Source organism: Onychomys torridus, chromosome 5 (assembly GCF_903995425.1).
Source record: "Onychomys torridus chromosome 5, mOncTor1.1, whole genome shotgun sequence".
NCBI classification, from domain to species: Eukaryota; Metazoa; Chordata; class Mammalia; order Rodentia; family Cricetidae; genus Onychomys; species Onychomys torridus.
In genome coordinates, this window is record NC_050447.1 from 32,749,870 (window position 1) to 32,769,893 (window position 20,024).

At 47.3% G+C, this 20,024-nt stretch overlaps 1 protein-coding gene across 1 annotated transcript; it reads left to right on the forward strand.

The window, feature by feature from the left end:
• The first annotated feature begins 1,451 nt into the window (after positions 1–1,451).
• Positions 1,452–18,593, forward strand: Ces4a (carboxylesterase 4A). Its single transcript, XM_036188854.1, has 14 exons — positions 1,452–1,530; positions 6,531–6,732; positions 12,333–12,474; positions 12,557–12,690; positions 12,943–13,096; positions 14,157–14,261; positions 14,341–14,445; positions 14,582–14,620; positions 15,174–15,314; positions 15,736–15,816; positions 16,175–16,331; positions 17,116–17,247; positions 17,422–17,494; positions 18,443–18,593. The coding sequence occupies exons 1-14, from the start codon at positions 1,452–1,454 to the stop codon at positions 18,591–18,593; spliced, it is 1,695 nt and encodes a 564-aa protein (XP_036044747.1).
• Positions 18,594–20,024: the final 1,431 nt, after the last annotated feature.

The window sequence follows — 20,024 nt, forward strand, 5'->3', positions numbered from 1 at the left end:
TCTGGGTATTTAAACTCAGATCCTCATGCTTGTGTGCCAAGTACTTTACCAACTGAATCGTCTCCCCAGCTTCCCATGGAAATCATTCTTTTTTTTTTTCAAGACAGGGTTTCTCTGTGTAGCCTTGGAAGTCCTGGAACTCACTCTGTAGACCAGGCTGGCCTTGAACTCACAGAGATCCATCTGCCTCTGCCTCCCTAGTGCTGGGATGAAAAGTGTATGCCACTACCACCTGGCTTGGGAATTATTCTTAAAGGGCCATGGGACAGAACAATACTGCTTGTCATGGAAGGGCTTGTCCAGCCCAGAGCCTGATACTAGCCAATGAGATACTATAACCTAATACTGTGGATGGCTAGCAGACTGCAACCAAGAGGGTTATATCCAACACACCAAATGGTTCCTGTGTTGGCCCTATAGGCAGCAGTCACCCTAAGCCTGCCTCAAACCTTCCTTAGAGGAGCATGGAGCCTAATCAGTGATGATCAGGAAGTGAACTCCATATTCCTGAGGATAAAAAAGCCACAAGAATGGGAAATGTGGGTAAGGATTCCAAGTAAAGGACACTTCTGAGAACTCAGTGAATGGGCTTTGGATAAAATAGTACACTTCAATGACTTGCCAGACAGACCTACAGAACTGGAGACCATGGGTCAGTAAGAAAGGCATGCTCCTTACCTTCTGACCTCCCAGCACAGAAACCCCTAGATATCCAGTTCCCAAAGGTAAGCCAGGACTCCAGGACTCCCACATGACCTGTCAGTGAAGATGAAACCACACTTGCTCCTACAGCTCCAAACATCAGGTCAGATCTCCCTTTCCTGGCTGATCATACAAATCTTTGTTGAAGATTAGGTCTTTCCCAGGAAACCCTCTGGTACAGTCACTACCCTGGTTTCACTGAGTGATCCTTCTCATGGTTGCCTTTAGGTCTAGACTCCAACTGGACCATGAGACTTGGGTACTCACCACATTGATTTCCTGTCCCTGACACAGTCTGACACTCTATGACAATCCTGCCTGAGAAACCTGGGCAAAGCAGCAGATACAAGAGTCTACACAAAGCATAGGCAATCAGGGAGGCCAAGGGCTCTTAAATCCACAGGGAGGATACCTGGGGGCTGAGGGATCCATTTACCCCAGCGCTCTGCTCCAGTCTTGGCACCTACTCAATTTATGAAGCTTGACTTGCACTAGCCAAACTTGAAGTGTTGCCAAATGAGCAAACCAGGCAGGGATTGCAGGCAAGTCTGTTTGGTTGAAGAGCCAAAGCCGTACAGTATGACCTATCACCCCAAGGAGGAGGGACAAGGCTCCACAGCTGGTGAGAAGCTGGTCATAACTCCTCCAGCCCTAGTGATGGGCATCAAGAAGATAAAAGCCTTCTGGGGCTTACACACTGCAGTCACAGCTCCCTTTTGACCCCATAAGTGTTGGCATCACCGCAGCCCATGGCAGAAGCTGAATGGAGCATGAAGTGGATTCTGGGCTTGAGCCTCACCCTGTGCCTGGTCATCCAGATGACCTTAGGTAAGACCCTCATCCCTCTGGGGGTGCCAGTCCCAGCTCAGCCTCTTCTGGACAGTGGGGCTTAGAAAAGGTTTAGGCAGATGGAGGGCAGTGTTTCAGAGCATTCATGTGCTATCAGCTAGAAATCTGAGCATGTCATTGTCCTCTCTGAGCCCTGTGACTGCTCCGCAAAGTAAGGACTGCGTCTCCTACCTCCTGGGATCAGTGAGGGACCTGAGAACGTGGCATGTCCATGTCCTTCCTTGCGGCCTTCCCCACTCCTTTCTGCCTTCTTTCTTCCAAGCAAGAGTCCTGCTTCTGCCTCTCCATGTCCTACACAGCCTTTTTACTATCTCTGCCTTTCTCCTCAATGACCTGCTCTCTAAAATGAGTGTTATCCTCTGAACTGTGAAAACAATGTAACACATTAACAACCTTTTATTGAGGTGTTAGATATACAGACAGCAAGATGGACATATCTAAACTATATGATTATTATATATGACTACACATATATGATGAAACCACCATTCTGATCAAAATCTAGAATATTGCTAGTATCCTATGTGCTATTGCCTAGTCAACAACTTCAAATTGACCACCTCTATTGTTAACTGATTTTGCCTAAATAATTACATGGGGTTTTTTGTTGTTGTTTTTTTGTTTTTGTTTTGTTTTGGTTTTTGGTGTTTTTTGTTTGTTTGGTTGGTTGGTTTGGTTTGTTTTTCGAGACAGGGTTTCTCTGTGTAGCTTTGTGCCTTTCCTGGAACTCACTTTGTAGACCAGGCTGGCCTCGAACTCACAGAGATCCACCTGCCTGCCTCTGCCTTCCAAGTGCTGGGATTAAAGGCGTGCACCACCACCCAGCTTACATGAGGGTTTTGTTGTTGTTGTTGTTGTTGTTGGTGGTGGTGGTGGTGGTGATGGTGGTGGTGGTGGTGGAGGATATTTTTTTAGAAGCTTTGATAAAATTGCTTTTAGCATTTTGTGTTTTGTGATATTAACTCTTCTTGTATATTTACATATAGCTTTGATGTTAGCATGTACACAATTTTATTTTTAATTTTTTTTAAATTGTACTTTGTGTGTGTGTATGTATGAGAGAGAGAGAGAGAAGAGAGAGAGAGAGAGAGTGTGTGTGTGTGTGTGTGTGTGTGTGTGTGTGTGTTCTTGCTTGTGTATGCCACAGCATATTTGTGGAGGCCAGAGAACAAATTAAAAGAGTCAGTTTTTGCCCTCTACCAAGTGGATCCCAGAGACCAAGCTCAAGTCATTAGGCTTAGCAGCAAAGCACCCTTATCTACTGAACCATCCTTCTGGCCCTATAGTTTTCTACTCTGCTTATTTTTTCCACTTAAATTCTTATGGAAGGCAGTTTATAGCTTAAGTTTATATTTGCTTTGCTTAGTTCACAGATTTGAATGAGACTCCAGCATCCACTGAGGTTCAGATCAGCCTTTGCTTTAATGACGTGGCACATCAGATCAGGATGAGATGTGTGTGTAACTAGCATCACATAGAATTGAACAAGTGAGATATGAGCATTTTGCTATATGCATATCTTTTGTTTGTTTGTTTGTTCTGTTTTTTGTTTTGTTTTGTTTTTCAAGACAGGGTTTCTCTGTGTAATTGTGGTGCCTGTCCTGGAGCTCCCTCAATAGAGCAGGCTGGCCTCAAACTCGCAGAGATCCACCTGGCTCCGCCTCCTGGGTGCTGGGATTAAAGGCCTGTGCTGCCACCACCTGGCACTATATGCATATCTTATACCTCAATAAACTATTGCTAATGTGTTGTTTCATAGTTCAAAGAATACTGATTTTTCAAAAAGATACATTTTGTTTTAAAGTGAAGTCACTTAATCAAAGCATATGAACATTTTATGGCTCCTTGTATATTTTGCCAAGTTGTTTTTCCAAGGTGTTATATCAATTTGTCCTCCACCAACAATACATGTGAATGTTCTTTTCACTGTATCATCTCCAGAATTGGGTGCCATCATCCATTAATTTTTCAGATGTCATCTGTAATTCTAGGCCTTAATAGTACTTTATGGATACTAGTGTTATTTGTTTGTTTTTTTCTCTTAAGGGGGCCTGCCACCAATAAATAAATAAATAAGCTCCCAAATAAATTCACACATGGAGGCTTATTCTTATTTATGAATGTCTGGCCTTAGCTTGGCTTAGTTTCTTGCCAGCTTTTCTTAACTTTAAATTATCCCATCTAGCTTTTGTCTCTGGGCTTCTCCTTTTCTATTCCTGTATACCTTTTTTCTTTGTTTCTTACTCTGTGGCTTGCTGTGTAGCTGGGTGGCTGGCCCCTGGAGTCCTCTTCCTTCTCTGGCTACTTCTTCTTCCTCCCAGATTTCACCTTCTACATAGTCTCTCTGCCTGCCAGCCCCACCTATTTCTCTCTCCTGCCTCACTATTGGCCATTCAGTTCTTTATTAGACCATCAGGTGTTTTAGACAGGCACAGTAACACAGCTTCACAGAGTTAAACAAATGCAACATAAGCAAAAGTAACACACCTTAAAGTAATATTCTACACCATACTAGTGTAGCATATTGGTGATTTAAAACATTTTTTAATTAAAAAATTCTAATTGTGTGTATGTGCGCACACATGAGGATACGAGTATAGGTATGCACACATGCGTCCCCACAGAGACCGAGGACACCTCATCTCCTGGAGTTACACGTCAAGGTGATTGTGAGCCTCCCGGGATAGATGCTGGGAACAGAACTCAGATCCCTCTGCAAGAACTGTGAGTGGTTTTAATCACTGAGCCCTCTTTCCAGTCTCAGGGATACTGTTTGTTATGGCAGATTGTGGGTTTTTCTATTTTTGCTTTTTTCCCAGACAAGGTCTCACTAAATAGCCTAGCTAGGTCCTGTACGTGTGTGTGTGTGTGTGTGTGTGTGTGTGTGTGTGTGTGTGTGTGTGAGTGTACACACTACCGTGGGTGAATACATTATAAACTGCATATAGTGTGCATATGTATACTCCCTGTGAACATGCATTTGTGTGTTTCTCATGTGTGCCCGTGTATGTATAAATTCGGAGGGGTTCACTGATGCAAATGTGCATGAGTAAGAATGAGTACAGATCATTTCAACCATCCCAGAAATGAATCAGTCAGGGGCTGGGGAGGAGACTCGGTCAGTGAAACATTTTCTGCACATATGCGAGGAACTGGGTTTGGGTGTCCAGAACCCATATGAAAAGCTGTGGGGTGCATGACTGTGCCCACAGTGCTGAAGAAGGAGAAACAGGTGGGTCCCTGGGGCTTGCTGGCCACCCGGTCCAGCCACTCAGTAATCTCAAGGTTCAATGAGAGACCCTGTTTCGAAAAATAAGGTAAAGAGCAATTGCAGAAAACACCAGAAATCAACCACTAACCCCCATATACATGTGTCCAACCACCACCATGGGCAGGCACATTTACATCACACACACACACACACACACACACACACACACACACACACACCCGTAGGAAAAAAACAAATGAAAAAGAAACTAATCAAAAAACCAATTAAACCATTTAACAACTAGGAAAAAAAGGTGTAGCCATGTTTATATCAAACAGAAGTAAAAAATATTTTTTTCACCCTGTATGTTGGCACATGCCTTAAATCCCAAGCACCCAGGAAGCAAAAGCAAGTGGATCTCTGTGAAGCTGAGGCTAGCCTGATCTACATAGGGAGTTCCAGGACAGCCAGGGCTACATAACAGAGAAACCTTACCTCAAATAAATAAATAAATAAATAAATAAATAAATAAATAAATAAAATGTACATTTCATTGATATTAAATAGCATAAAGAAAAATGTTTTATATAACAGACATGAACTTTTATGGACCTACCAACATGGCTTTGAAATCTTAAATGAAGAAAATCCTCATAGATGCACAAGAGGAATAAGACAGATACACAGTTGTTATTTTATACTTCCAAGGTGTTTTTAATTGTTGTTTTATGAAGCAGCACTAGGCTGAGGAGATGACTCAGTGGGTAAAACACTAGCTGCATGAGAACAGAATTCAGATCCCCACAAACACGTAAAATCTGGGTGGTTTTGCTGCAGTCCCAACCAGGGGAGGCAGGGAATCCCTGGAGCAAGCTATCTAACCAGACTAAGCAAAACAGCTAACTCTGGGCATGGTGACAGCACCTGCCTCAGTACATCCAGAAGAAAACAATCAACTAAGACACCTGATGTTAACCTCAAGACTCAATGTGCACAAGCACACATGTGCATCTACACACATGCATGCACTTACACACTCGAGCATTAAAAAGTAGTGATTGGGGCTGGAGAGATGGCTCAGAGGTTCACAGCACTGGCTGCCCTTCCAGAGGACCTGTGTTCAATTCCCAGCACCCACATGGCAGCTCACACCTGATTATAACCCCAGCTAGAGGGGATCCAACACTCTCACGCAGACACAAATGCAGACAAGACACCAATGCACATAAAGTAAAATTAAATAAAACCTTCTTTTTAAAAAATAGTGACTGAGGACTGGGGAGATGGCTCAGCAGTTAGAGCACTGGCTGCTCTTCCAAAGGAGCCAGATTCAATTCCTAGCATCTACATGGTAGTTTACAGATGTCAGTAACTCCAGCTTTAGAGAACCCAATGTCCTGTTCTGAATGTGGTACACAGATATACATGCACACAAAACGCTCACAAGCATAGGACTTTTAAATATTTAAATAATAATAATTTATTGGTTGATTTTTATATATAAAGCAGCAGCAGCAGCAGCAGCACCTACTCAGGTCTGGTAGCACACCACTGTAATCCCAGCATTTGGGAGGCTGAGGCAGAAGGGTGATGAGTTCAAAGCCAACCTGAGTTATGAAGTGAGACTCTAGAGAGAGGTGGGGGAAGAGAAGAAAGAGAGGAGAAGGGAGGGAAGGGGAGAGGGAATGGATCCCATGGCAGATGCACCAGAATCCCATCTGTGGGTGACAATAACGAGACAGGATGATTGTCCCTCTTCTCTTCCCAGGTGCTTTGCACACCAAGGAACCTCTCGTGGTCACCAAACACGGGATCCTACAAGGAAAGCAAACCCGTGTGGGAAACATAACCGTCCAAGTCTTCCTGGGAGTCCCCTTCTCCAGACCTCCTGTGGGTGCTCGCAGGTTTGCTCCTCCGGAGCCCCTGCAACCCTGGAATGGCATCAGAGATGCCACCACCTACCCACCTTCGTAAGTGCCAGAGGATTGCGGGCTGGTAGATGAGCAGACCTGATGAGTACGGTGGACCAGTGCCTAAAATAACTGACTAGAAACACCCTGTGTGGCCACAGCAAACCCGGGCCCATTCTTGGCCTGTTTCCAAGACTGTGTAATGAGGAAATTAGACCAAACGGCATTTAAGGCGCTGATTGAACTGTGTTGGGTTTCTCACGGGAGGGGGATGTGGTCACTGGCTTTGCCACAGGGCCTTCTGGGAAGCTGAATTTCTCAAATGCATCCCACCTCCAGTTCTCATCCACACCCCAGGCCAGTGAATTATGGGCTCCAGCTTTGTAACAAACCCACAGGATACTGTCAGCCACTCCCTGCAGAGGGCGCTCCAAGATGGGACCTACAGGGCTGTTCCAGCTTTGAAGTTCCAGTGTCTTGCTGCCACCTACAGCCTTCATGCTACAAGACTTGAACAATGATTGCCCTTTGGAGCCCTGGGCTTGGCAGCTCAGCCAAAATAAGTGTATTTACTGTTTATTCAGACTACTGAGTAATGAACTGACCATAACATTGTGTGGCAATCATTAACAATATTTAGCAGCAGCTGGTTAAAGCACAAGGTTTAAAACCTGGGTGCGTGCCTGGCGGTGGTGGCGCATGCCTTTAATCCCAGCACTGGGGAGGCAGAGGCAGGCGGATCTCTGTGAGTGCGAGGCCAGCCTGGTCTACAGAGTGAGATCCAGGAAAGGCACAAAGCTACACAGAGAAACCAAGTCTCAAAAACAAAACAAAACAAAACAAAACCTGGGTGCCAAGTGATGTTTAAAAAAAAAAAAGCCCTATATCTCCCACTTGAATGTCTATTTGTTAGGAAGAATTCCACTATTAGGATATGATCAGCTAGAGACCAAGGGTGGTTTTGCTCCACGCCAACCATGGGAGAGGTACAGGTACAATCTCCATAGACAGACAGATCAAGCCCCAGGCATTCTGATCAATCTGTGGTTATTATTTGGAATCCCTGTTGGCAAAACATGGAATGACCATTATCTGAAACTTGAAGGTGAGGCTTGGAGGTGAGGGTGCCTTTTTAGTTTGTTTGTTTGTTTGTTTGTTTGTTTGTTTGTTTTTCAAGACAGGGTTTCTCTGTGTAATTTTGTGCCTTTCCTAGATCTCACTTTGTAGCCCAGGCTGGCCTCAAACTCATAGAGATCTGCCTGGCTCTGCCTCCCGAGTGCTGGGATTAAAGGCGTGTGCCACCACCAACTGGCACAGGGTGCCCACTTTATACACGTGTGTGTGTGTGTGTGTGTGTGTGTGTGTGTGTGTGTCATTGGAACTCGATGTAAGCTGTCAGAACAAGGGCTATCTAGAACTTAGAGAGTCAAGTGTAAGAGTCTGTGGATTACTTAGACCATTCTATAGGACAATGATTAAGGGAGAGAGAAATGGTGCTCCTACAGGGAAGCTGGAAGGAAGCAACTGGATTCTAAATTTGTTTCAAAGGAAAAGTGGATAGTATTTTCTGGAGAATTGGATATGAGCCATGTGAAAAAAAAATTTAATATAATGACTATATTTTGCTCAAGAGAATAGGGATGTCATTTCCCAAAATGGTGAACACTAGGGCAACAGCAAATTTGTGCAAAGAAAGAGAAAATTCATTTGGCTACCAAGCATATGGCACACATTGATAATCCCAATAATTTGGAGGCTGAGGCAGGAAGATGAAGAGTTCAAGGCCAGTCTCGACTACACAGCAAGTTTGAGGGCACCCTGAGCTATTTAAGACCATACCTCAAAGAAAAGAGAGAAGGACAGCCAGGTGTGGTGGCTCATGCCTTTAACCCCAGCACTTGTGAGGCAGAGGGCAGGCAGATCTCTACTAGTTTGAGGGTAGCCTAGTCTACATACTGACTTCCAGGCAAGCTAAGGCTACATAGTGAGTGAGAACTTGTCTCAAAAAATGTTTTTAAAAATAATAATAACGATAGATAGATAGATAGATAGATAGATAGATAGATAGATAGACAGACAAAGTTTAGAGGCTGGAGAAATACTCCGGGGTTAAGAGCACTGGCTGCTCTCCCAAAGGACCTGTGTTAGATCCCTGATACCCACTGGTGGCTCACAGCCTGTCTGGAACTCCAGTTCTGGGGGACCCAATGCCCTCTTTGGTCTCTGCAGGCATTGCATGCACATGGTACACAAACATATATGCAGGCAAAACACCTACACACAGAACATAAAAATAAATAAAATCCCCTAAAATTTTTAAAGAAAAATGGGGATCTGTGCTTCATAGCAACTTCTAGGCTAGTCTGTGCTATAAAATGAGACACAGTCTCAAATAAGCAAAGAGAAAAGGGAGAGAAACCTGGACTCTCCTTGCTGAGACCTGGTCAGCAGGGGATCCACCGGGGGATAGACGGAAAAGTTGGAGAGTAGGATGCGATAGCAACCTGGAGAGGGAATACTGCTCAAGAAAGGCCGGAGCACGTGGTCACCCACGTTAAGGATCATCGGTGACCATGACAGGAGTGACTCTGGTAATGTGATGGGGACAGAAATCTCAACTGTTCTTAACTGCAGTTCTTGGCTGTAGCTGCTAGCAAGAAGCCAAGCGAGGAGAAGGCTTGGAGAGATGGCTTAGCAGTTAAGAGCACTTGCTGCTCTTGCAGAGGACCACGGTTCCATTCTCGGCACATAGCAGCTTACAACCATCTTGAGCTCCAGTTCCAGTGAATCGAGCACCCACTTCTGGCCTCCAAAGGTCCCAGGAAAAACACTCCCACACATAAAATAAAAATGAATCTTTTTCTTTAGGTCAAGCATGGGACTGTCAAGATAACTCAGTCAGTAAAATCATTGCTTTTCAAGAGGATGGTGGTGTGCACTTGTAATCCTAGTACTGGAGAGGTGGAGACAGGAGGACCCCTGGGGTTCACTGACCAGTCAGTCTAGCCTAATTGATGAACTCCAGGCAATGAGAGACTCTGTTTCAAAGGAGGTAGATGGTACTTCTGAGGATGACATCAAAGGTTCACCTCTGGCATACACGTACATATTCACACATATACACATCCACTTGTATACACACACCTGCATGCATATAAACACGCACACACACACACACACACACACACACACTAAAAAGAAAGAAAAGAAAGAAAGAAAGAGAGAGAGAGAGAGAAAGAAGATGGCCAGTGATATGGCTTGGCAGATAAAGGTTCTTGCCACCAAGCTTGATGACCTAGTTCCATCCCTAGGACCTACAGAGTAGAAGGAAAGAGCTGACTCCCAAAAGTGTCCCATGACCTCCATACATGCACCATGGCACATGCATGTACACAAACAAATAAACAAATGTAATTTTTAATTAGAAAAAAGGGGGAGGGAAAGAAGACAAACAAGGGAACAGAGGTATTGCCTGGAAGTAGAGCCCCTACCTACCACTCCCAAGGACCTGGATTTGATCCTGGCACTACAAATTTTCAAAGAAAGAGGAAGTAAAGCAGAGATAAAAGGCAGAGCTATGGAGCCAGGCATAGTGGTACAAGCCTATAATCCCAGCACTTTGGAGGTTGAGTTCAGGATCAACCTCAATTACATGTTAAGTTCAAGGCCATCCTGGGTTACATGACACCCGGTCTCAAAAGAGAAAGAGAGGAAGAAGGAAGGGAGGAAGGGAGGAAGATATACTTCTTGCTGGTGACCTTTGAAGAGGCCAGATGAGGTAGAAGGAGGAGGATTGGTCGACGTTTATCCTGGGGCTGAGGAGATGGGCTTAGTACGTAAAAGCATCTGTCTTACAAGTATGAAGTCCTGAGTTCAAGCCCCAGACCCTACATAAAACCCCAAGCGCCATAGCAAGAATTTGTAATATCAGTACTGGGGAGACAGAGACAAGAGGATCCATCTGGCTCACTAGCCAGCCAGCCTTGACTACTCAGCAAGATCCAAGTAACTCTGAGAGGTCCTGTCTTAAAAAAAAAAAAAAAAGGATGGCCTCCACGAGGAATGACACCAGAGGTCTGGCCTTCACACGCATTCATTGACCTGTACACACAAAACAAAAGAAAATGAAAGTTTGTCCTTGTAGGAAGAGAGCTTGGATGGCTGCTGGGAAGGTTGTTTTGGGATGAGGTAGGTTGAAGTGTTCTGGGAAGGACATATGAAAAAGGGGAAGGGGAGGTAGGCTGAGACTAGAGGAGAGCTAAAAGGAGGAACAGGCAGATGGGGATTCCAATCAAGTAAAGCCAGCTCCAGACTTGTAGGAATATCCATTCCAGGGACTAGGCCAGCAGCAGAGAAGAGGGAGGTGGCCACATAGCCCAGGCTCTTCAAATACTCTGAAAGTCCACATGGTACCTGGCTGAGTGCTAGGACACACTGTCATCCTGCATTCAAGGAGTGGTTGAATCACCCAGGAGAAAAACAATTGAAATAATTTCAACCAGCACTACAGTCAAGAGTGGAGAAAGGTTGGCAGGACACAGATGCCCATAAGAAGTGGGGTACCGGGCTGGAGGGATGGCTCAAAGGTTAAGAGCACTGACTGCTCTTCCAGAGGTCCTGAGTTCAATTCCCAGAAACCACATGATGGCTCACAACCATCTCTAATGGGATCTGGTGTCCTCTTCTGGCCTGCAGGCAGAACTTTCTATATAAGGGGTTGGGGATTTAGCTCAGTGGTACTAGCAAGCATAAGTACCTGGGTTCAGCCCTCAGCTCCAAAAAATAAAAATAAAAATTGAAAAAAAAAAAAAAAGAAGTGGGGTACCATTTGATCTGGCCTGAAACAGAAGTAGGAGCTTGCTGGGCAAGGAAGAAAGCATTTGGCAAAAGACACAGAGTCACAAGGGGTTGGAAACCAGAGGCAAGCAGTCATGTCTCTCAGGAACAAAGGGTGGCTGGTGAGGTGACTGGGTGGAAAAGGGCCTAAGCCAGACTGAGGGTGTATGGACTTTTTCTCTGAGGGCAGTGGAGAGCCAGGGAAGTGGGTTTGGGGACGTGGGTTCTCCCATGGTAGCTAAGGCTGTCCTGTGACCCTCTATGCAGCCCAGAGCACCCTTGATTTCCAGGTGTCAGCCACTATGCCTCTCAAGGGAGATTTTAAGAAGGGCAGTGCCGTGGTCTGCGTTGTGTCTTGCTTTGTTTTTAATCACTTTTATCCATGTCCTCCAGAGAACAAATTGGAGGACTGTGAAGAAGTTGGGGGCGGGAGGGGTGTTCAGACCATAGATTTGATGGTCCTGTGTTTGAAGTGGGAAATTTCCGCATGTTCTAGATAGAGCTCCGTGGCCTGCCTGGGAGATAAGGGTGGGACACGAAGGCAGAGAGGTACCTACGGCACCAATTGTTGGCCTAGATCTCATCCGCAGTCCTCAACATGAGCAAAGACTACCCAGGCTAAGGGGTGAAGGGCAAGACTCATGGTAGAAGGAAGGATGGATCCTAGCGGGGCCTGCCTGCCTCGCGGTCCTGGACCTCCAGGAGGCATGCACACACGCACAGGGCCTGCCAGGCTTTTGTCTTAGGTTGTCCCCCATCACTGTTGACCCCAGGATTGAAATCATTGTCTTCACTGCCAATCCAAATTCACTGCATGCCCACAGGTGCCTTCAGGAAACCTGGGGGCAGATAACCTCCATATACTTAAGCACGCGGAAGCGGTATGAGTGGCTGCACTTCAGTGAGGATTGTCTCTACCTAAATGTTTATGCCCCAGTGCTCGCGGCTGGGGACCCTCTGCTGCCGGTGAGTAGTGTTTTCCACCACCCGCCATCCCCCTCTACTACCCTACAGCCCAGCTCAGGCTTTGGAGACCTTTCTTGCCCAGGTGATGGTTTGGTTCCCCGGAGGCGCCTTCCTCGTCGGCTCCGCTTCTACCTACGAAGGCTCAGAGTTGGCCGCCCGCGAGAAAGTGGTGCTGGTGTTTCTGCAGTACAGGCTGGGCATCCTGGGCTTCTTCAGGTGGGCCTTGGGCCAGGGGCGGGGCCTTCACCCACATGCCCAAGGCACAGAAGGCGGGGACTGGCAGAAGGGGGCGTGGTCCGTGGACTGGACCAATGACCAGGGTGTTTTGAGTCTGGGCCTGACCCGGTGGAAACGCTGGATACCGACTCACGTGTGAGTCTAAGGAAGCCTTAGGTAGGGCGCTTGGGCAGCTCTCTGAATCCTGACCCCTGAAGTTTGAAACACTGACCATGAATCTCGTGTGCCTAGCACGGGCGACAGCCAAGCCCGCGGAAACTGGGGGCTGCTGGACCAGGTAGCAGCTCTGCATTGGGTGCAGGAGAACATCGCAGCCTTTGGTGGAGACCCGGACAGTGTAACACTATTTGGCCAGTCGGCGGGAGCTATGAGCATCTCGGGACTGGTGAGTGAGATTTCCACTGGACCAGCAGAGACACCGGCCAGCCTGTTCCCACACTGCACGGGCACAGGTCTGCACCTGTGTATCCACAAACCCACCATCTCACCCCTGCCAAGGACACCATTCACGCCAGGAGCACAGCCCCTCACAGCCAACAAGGCTGATAACCAGAGTTCAATTCCTGGAGCTCACAAGGTGAAATTGGCTCTGGCAACTTGTCCTCTAACCAGGTTTCTGACATATACACTAAATAAATGATTTTCTAGAAAAGGAAAAAAGAATAGCACTGATGACAAATCCAAGCCCCCACGAGGACAGGGTGAGGCTTTGTGGGTGTCTACCACCTCCTGCTTCTCTCAGAGTCCTTTCCCGTAAACAGAGGCCAGGATCTACCCTCTAGGCAGGGCTGTGGACAGCCTATGCCTAGAAGTCAGGGGCCTGTGTTGGAGACTTCACAGGGATGGAAGTGAGCAGGAATCACATCAACTCTGATTGTGAGGACCACAGCAGTAATAAGGCTCAAACACCTGACTGCTTTCTGTGTCTCCTGTAATTCCCCCAATCTAAAAAGAGTTGAGTGTGGTGGCCCTAAAACTTGAGGGGATGGTGGGAGAGAGAGTCACAGCTAACCTTAGCTACATAGTAAATTTGAAACCAATGTGGACTGCATGAAATCCTGTCACACACACACACACACACACACACACACACACACACACACACACACATCCGAAGAGACAGGCAGATCTGTAATTCCGACATTCCAATGGCAGACCTGAAATGCCTGGCCGGCCTGAAATACACAGCAAGGCCTCTCTGTCCTAGTCTTTCCGTCTCCGTCCTCATCTTTGTTCTTCTCAATCAATTCTCCCCAGTGCTCTCAGAGAACCAGTACATATACCGAAGCAGTAATTCTTTGGCAAAGCAATGTGAGGCTTGAAATTTTCAGGGTACACGATGTGCTCTCAGGCCACTCGGAAATGGTTAGGCAGGTACCCGAAATAAGCCAGTTGGCTCTCCCTATGTATGGGTCTCATAAGTGCTCTGCTTCCAATCCCTACAGCTGATGTCACCCCTAGCCCAAGGTCTATTCCATCGGGCCATTTCCCAGAGCGGTACTGCAATACTGAAATCCTTCCTCACTCATGACCCATTGAAGGCAGCCAAGGTGGGCATCACTCCTCTCCCGGGGCTCAACAAGAAGAGGGAAGGATGGAGGCATCCCTGTATACCCCTTCTCTCTACAGAAGGTTGCTCACGTGGCTGGCTGCAACCACAACAACACAAGGATCATGGTAGAGTGCCTGAGGGCTCTATCAGGGGATGAAGTGATGCATGTTTCCAAGAGGATGGTAGGTACAACATTCCAGTTGTCTTCCCTATCAGCCTGTGTACTATAGCCACCCATAGATACTTCCCTGGGGGAACCTGTCACTGGAGCACATTGGGGAGTTTCTTTTGATTCCTATCTTCTTCTCTCCTTTACAGTTATTCTTTCATGCCAACCTCAAGAACAATCCAAAAGATGTGAGTAAGCAGTGGCCTGAAATTAGAGTGTTTATTGAATACCCACTATGTGCCAGGTCCTTGGGATACTTGAGGAACTATGCAGGCCAAATTCCCTTCCCTAGTGGAACTGATGACACACTGGAGAGAGAGAGACAGAGACAGAGAGAGAGACAGACAGACAGACAATAAGCACTATAAATAAGTAAATTACTCAGCTTCCTAGAAAGCAATAGCAACAAGGGAAGGGGTCCAGCATGATGAGAGGTGTGGAACCTTAAATGGAATGGATAATAAATGCTTCATTGAAATGATATTTCATAAGGATTTTTAAGAGATAAGGAATGAACTATGTGGATGCCTGGAGCAAGCATCTGAAGTTGAGTAGCCTGGTCCTGTCTGTCCTGGTCCCTCCCAACACTCACCTTCTTCAGTATCATTATGGGAAATCTTAGTTTTTACTGAAAGAGCTTAAGCTCCTGGGACAGACCTGATAAGCTGAGCACCCAAGTCACACAAAGGCACTCAGAGGGTATGTGGGATGACTAGCTGGAAAATGCCCCTGGCCTTGCAGATTGTATGGTTCCTGAGCCCTGTGGTGGATGGTGTGGTGTTCCCAGAGGACCCTGTGGTGCTTCTGACCCACGGGCAGGTTACACCTGTGCCCTACCTTCTAGGTGTCAACAACGTGGAGTTCGAGTGGGCCTTGCCTTTTGTAAGTGGATGGGAAAGGCGCTCATTCAATGTGTTTGCAAAGGGATGCCCCTTGAGCAGTGTGTGGGTACCAAGTTAGATCTCAGTGATCCCACTGAGAATGCAGACATTACCTCTATTCCCTGTGCAGGGAGAGCTGGCCAGGAATGATGGAGGGGAACTGGGAGAAGTGTAGTCAACCCCTGAGCCTGCAAACAACTATACACCTTAGGGACCTCCTTTATTCCTTGGGTCAAGGCAAATGCTGTAGCTCAAGACAGGCCCTCCCAGCTCTGCTTCAGCTCAGAACCAGGTGGTAATGACAGACAGTGAGCAGGACAGCTCGTGAGTCTTTCTTGGGCTATGTCTTGTCTGAGAATTCTACATGCAGACAGGCAAGAACTCAGGCCTGATTCAACCCTGGGTCCTTTTCTTGTGAGCAGCTCATGAAGCTCCAGCTAACTCGGCATATGATGAACAAAAAATACTTCACCAAACTGCTCTGGAGTTTCAGCAACGTGCTGGTGAGGGGTCCCATGGTTTGGGTTACTTAGTGTGAACAGCACTGAACACTATACACACTTCTTTCAAAACGTAGGACCTGCTCTATGCAAGGGTTCCTGAGACCTTAAAGGAGTTTGACATGGGATAAGATGGTTGCTGATGGGCAAGGTCTCCGAGGCACCCTTAGGGTCATGGGAGGCAGTTCTCCTGTGGCAAAGTTGGGGGCGGGGGTTAAGAACAATCAGGATGGAGATCTTCCTAGAAATCCCATTCCCAAAAGTCCTAGGGAGCTGAAGCTGGGTGCAAGCCAGTGGTGAACCCACCCATGGCGCAGCTGATAGAGCAGACCTCAGGGTGGGTCTTGCATCCCTGGCCCAGAATATCACTAAGGAGCAGATCCCACTGGTGGTGAAGGAGTACTTGAACGATGCTGCCAATAAACATGACTGGACGACGTTCCGAAACCGGCTGATAGACCTAGTTGGAGATGCCACCTTCGTGTACTCCACACTTCAAGCTGCACGCTACCACCGGGGTATGGGGCCCCTAAGAATAATCACACCGTTCCCTTGCACTGTCCAGCTGAGCTGCTTCCTACTGGGGTCACCAGCTCTTCCCTCGCCTACTCCATACTTTGGGCTGGTATAGGACTCCAAGAGGCCAGAGAGAAGGCAGCAAGCCAAAGGAAGAGGCAGAACCTTAGGGATAAGGGCAGAACCTCAGCCACCGTAGAGGAGAAAGCTGGGGTGGCAGAGACAGTACCTAGGTTAAGAGGATGGGCTTAAGAGCAACTCAAAAAGCAGGCTGGTGGTGGGAAGAGGGGTGGCACATGCATTTAATCCCAGCACACGGGAGGCAGAGGCAGGTAGATCCCTGTGAGTTAGAGGCCAGCCTGGTCTACAGAATGAGATCCAGGACAGGCTCCAAAACTACACAGAGAAACCCTGTCTTGGGAGAAAAAAAAAAAAAAAGAGGCTGACTGGGCTTGGGAATATGAGGATGAGAGGTCAAAGGCGAGGATGGAAAGGACAGCCATTAAAAGCCCTTACATACAGTGTCCAGCACGGAAGGCTCAGAAGAGGGAAGAAGACAGCCTCCATGGTCCTTGCTATAAGCTTGCCAATTAGGTTTTAGTGTCCCCGACTCTGCGGATGAGGAGCGGCACCTCAGAGCTTGAGTGACATACTGATGGCTAGGCAGGGCTTGCTCCAGGACTGTGAAGCCTGCCTGATGTCAGTGGTGGCACACCTCGGGTAGACGGGGAGCTTAGCTCAGGGAAGGCTCTTCCTGCAGCCCTCACCCATTTCTTTTATTCACAGATGCTGGCTTCCCTGTCTATCTGTATGAGTTCAAGCACCATGCTCCCTCAGGCATAATTGTCAAACCTCGACATGATGGCGCAGACCACGGAGATGAGCTTTCCTATATCTTCGGAAGCCCTTTCTCCAAAGGTCCTAATGCCCTACCTGACACCTAGTCTCCCTACTATGTATGAAGACCCAGACCTCCATTGGCTGACCACAGGGAACTACCTACTCCCTAGTGTGGAATGTACTCCCAAATGCAGAGTGGGAGGCTGGTACCCCTAGATCTTTCCAAAATACCACGTCCTCTTCTGCCCCCAGGCTCATCCACCAATGAGGAAAAGGAATTTAGCCTCCAGATGATGAAATACTGGGCCAACTTTGCCCGCACTGGGTGAGTCTAGCCCCTTACACATATAAATAATACCAGGACCACAGGAACTAGAAGTCAAGCCTGGGCCCTCCTCCTTTTCCTTGTCAGTCATGGGATCCTAAATGTCCCTAGAATGTGTCCCCTCTGTCCCATGGTGCACACTCTTCATTCATTCATCCAATAGTAACTCAGCGATGTTCTCCTTTGTATCTGACCCTAGTACTGGAAGCTGAGGTTCAAGGATGGCATAAGCATGTGCTGCATCCTCCTCACCCCACCATATGAAAACCAAATTCCAAACAGGCACATTGTGAGCTGTCCCACGGGGAACACTGGGCCATAGAGAGCATCAAGGAGGGGCCTTGCCCTATTTGAGTGGCAGATGGCTTCCAGTGGAGGTGACACTTGAGCTGAACTTTGGGTCCCCCATGCATGTCTTCCTAGCCCCACCTTCTCTCCCCCATCATTCTGTGACACTAGAGGAGTTGTTCTGAAATATCACCTAACCAAGTTACTCACTTGCTGAAAACCCTTGCTCATATTCCCAGAGTAATGCTCCATTCCCTTAGCTTGTCCTGCAAAGCCAAGAATTCTTCCTGTGTCATCATCATCCCTTCTGTACACCGATCCTCTGTATACTCACCTTTATATTTTACCTGACCTTGCACTGCCTGGAAGCTCACTTCTCCCCTCTCTCCCCTCTCTCCCCTCTCCTTCCTTGGGGCTTGCTATGCAGCCTACACTGGCCTCAAACTCACAATTCTCCTGCCATTGCCTCCCGAGTGCTGGGATTCTAAGTGTCCACCTCACACCTAACTCTCCTACTCCTTCATAAAGACCTGTCTAAGCATCATTGCCACAAAGCCTTCTTGGATCTCAGCTTCCCAAGCGAAGGCACACAAAGGAAGGGTAAGAGGGATAAGCCAAATGAAACAGAGTGACAGAAATCTCTTTCTACCTTGGGCTCAGGAACCCCAATCACAGAAAGCTGCCCTACTGGCCGCGCTTTGAAGAGGATGAAAAGTACCTGCAGTTGGATTTTGACACAAGAGTGGGTGTGAAGCTCAAAGAGAAAAAGATGGCTTTCTGGGGAAGGCTGCACCGGCCTCGGAGAACTTAGGAGCCGCAGGGACACTGAGAGCAACCAAACAAGAGGGAACTGTCCTACCGTCCCGCCTCAAGATAGGCCCTGGATACAACTGAGGACAGCAGGACCTGCAGAAGCTCCCGGCTGCCTTCAGGTATGGCTGGAGCCCCAGCCCACCATGGGGCTCAGCACTACCTGTCCAGCCCGACATCCCTTGGCACCCCATATCTCACTGTCTAAACCAGACCAGGGCCTTTCATCACACTGTGCTCTGCTCCCCACAGGCTCAGCCTCAGGATAATCTCTTCTCTCCCTTTTCCAAGTCCTCTTACCCTTCATGATGTATTTGCAGCCCCCTCTTATGGAAACTTCACCCAGGCTGTCACTTTCTGTCATTGCACCCTGCTGTCATTGATCATCTACCCTGTTCAACCTGCCTGCTCATGCTGGCCTTGAGGCCCCGGACAATCTATTCATGACGTGGTGCAAAACTCTGATGGCTTGGGATCTGTTCCTCCACCCACACTCATCTCCCCTGGGGCCCTTCCAAAGCCGGTACCTAGGGATGATGCTCAATTAAAAAAAAAAAATGTGTTCTTTTGATCCTCAATTCTTCTGTCTGTAAAATGATTGGGTGAAATGAATGTTATCTCAGTTTGAACCCTTAGGGTAATAAAATATTGCTACTTGCTGCTTCTTGAGCTGTATTTGCTAGAAGGGCTGAAGCAAAGTCATTTAGAGCATAAAACATTTATCTAGTACCAGATGTGGTAGTTTATAAAGGAGGTAGCCCCCCTTGGAGTCAGCACAGGCCATATCCAGACACCAAATTCTCAGCACAAAGGAGATTTATTACCCAAGAGGGGCAAAGGGGGAGGGGCAGCAAAGGCAAGCAATAAGCAGCAGCAGCAACAGCAGCAAGCAAGCAGGTGTTTTTCTCAGGAGTGGATTTTTTGTTTGTTTGTGTGTTATTTTTTGTTCTTGTTTTTGTTTGTTTATTGGTTGGTTGGTTGATTGGTTGGTTGGTTGGTTTTTCAAGACAGGGTTTCTCTGTGTAGCCCTGGCTATCTGGGAACTCACTCTGTAGACCAGGCTGGCCTCAAACTCACAGAGATTCACCTGCCTCTGCCTCCCAAGTGCTGGGATTAATGGTATGCATTAAGGAGAAAAAGGGGGAGTCTGTGCTAGGGTGAGCTGATAAATCCTGGATTAGCCAAACAATTAATTTTGATTGTTGAACCTTAGTATTTTATCTAAGGAATGAGTCAGTGGCTAAATAAGGGAATGAACCTTGGGAGCTAGCTTTAGAAATGTAATGTAATGGTTGTTAGCATTAGGGGAGAGTCGGAACTTGTCAGCACCAGGTTTGCTGTGCTCTGGCCTGCTAAAGCCTTTCAGTGATAAACACTTGTAATCTCAGCATTTGGAAAGTGAGAAAGGAGAAGCCAGGTGTTCAAGGTCATC

Coding starts and splice junctions, on each gene's coding strand:
- Ces4a (XM_036188854.1), top strand. CDS start 1,452: ATGGCAGAAGCTGAATGGAGCATGAAGTGGATTCTGGGCTTGAGCCTC. Junction 14,621..15,173: donor TCAAGAACAATCCAAAAGAT/GTGAGTAAGCAG, acceptor CTGGCCTTGCAG/ATTGTATGGTTCCTGAGCCC. Junction 15,817..16,174: donor GGAGTTTCAGCAACGTGCTG/GTGAGGGGTCCC, acceptor TCCCTGGCCCAG/AATATCACTAAGGAGCAGAT.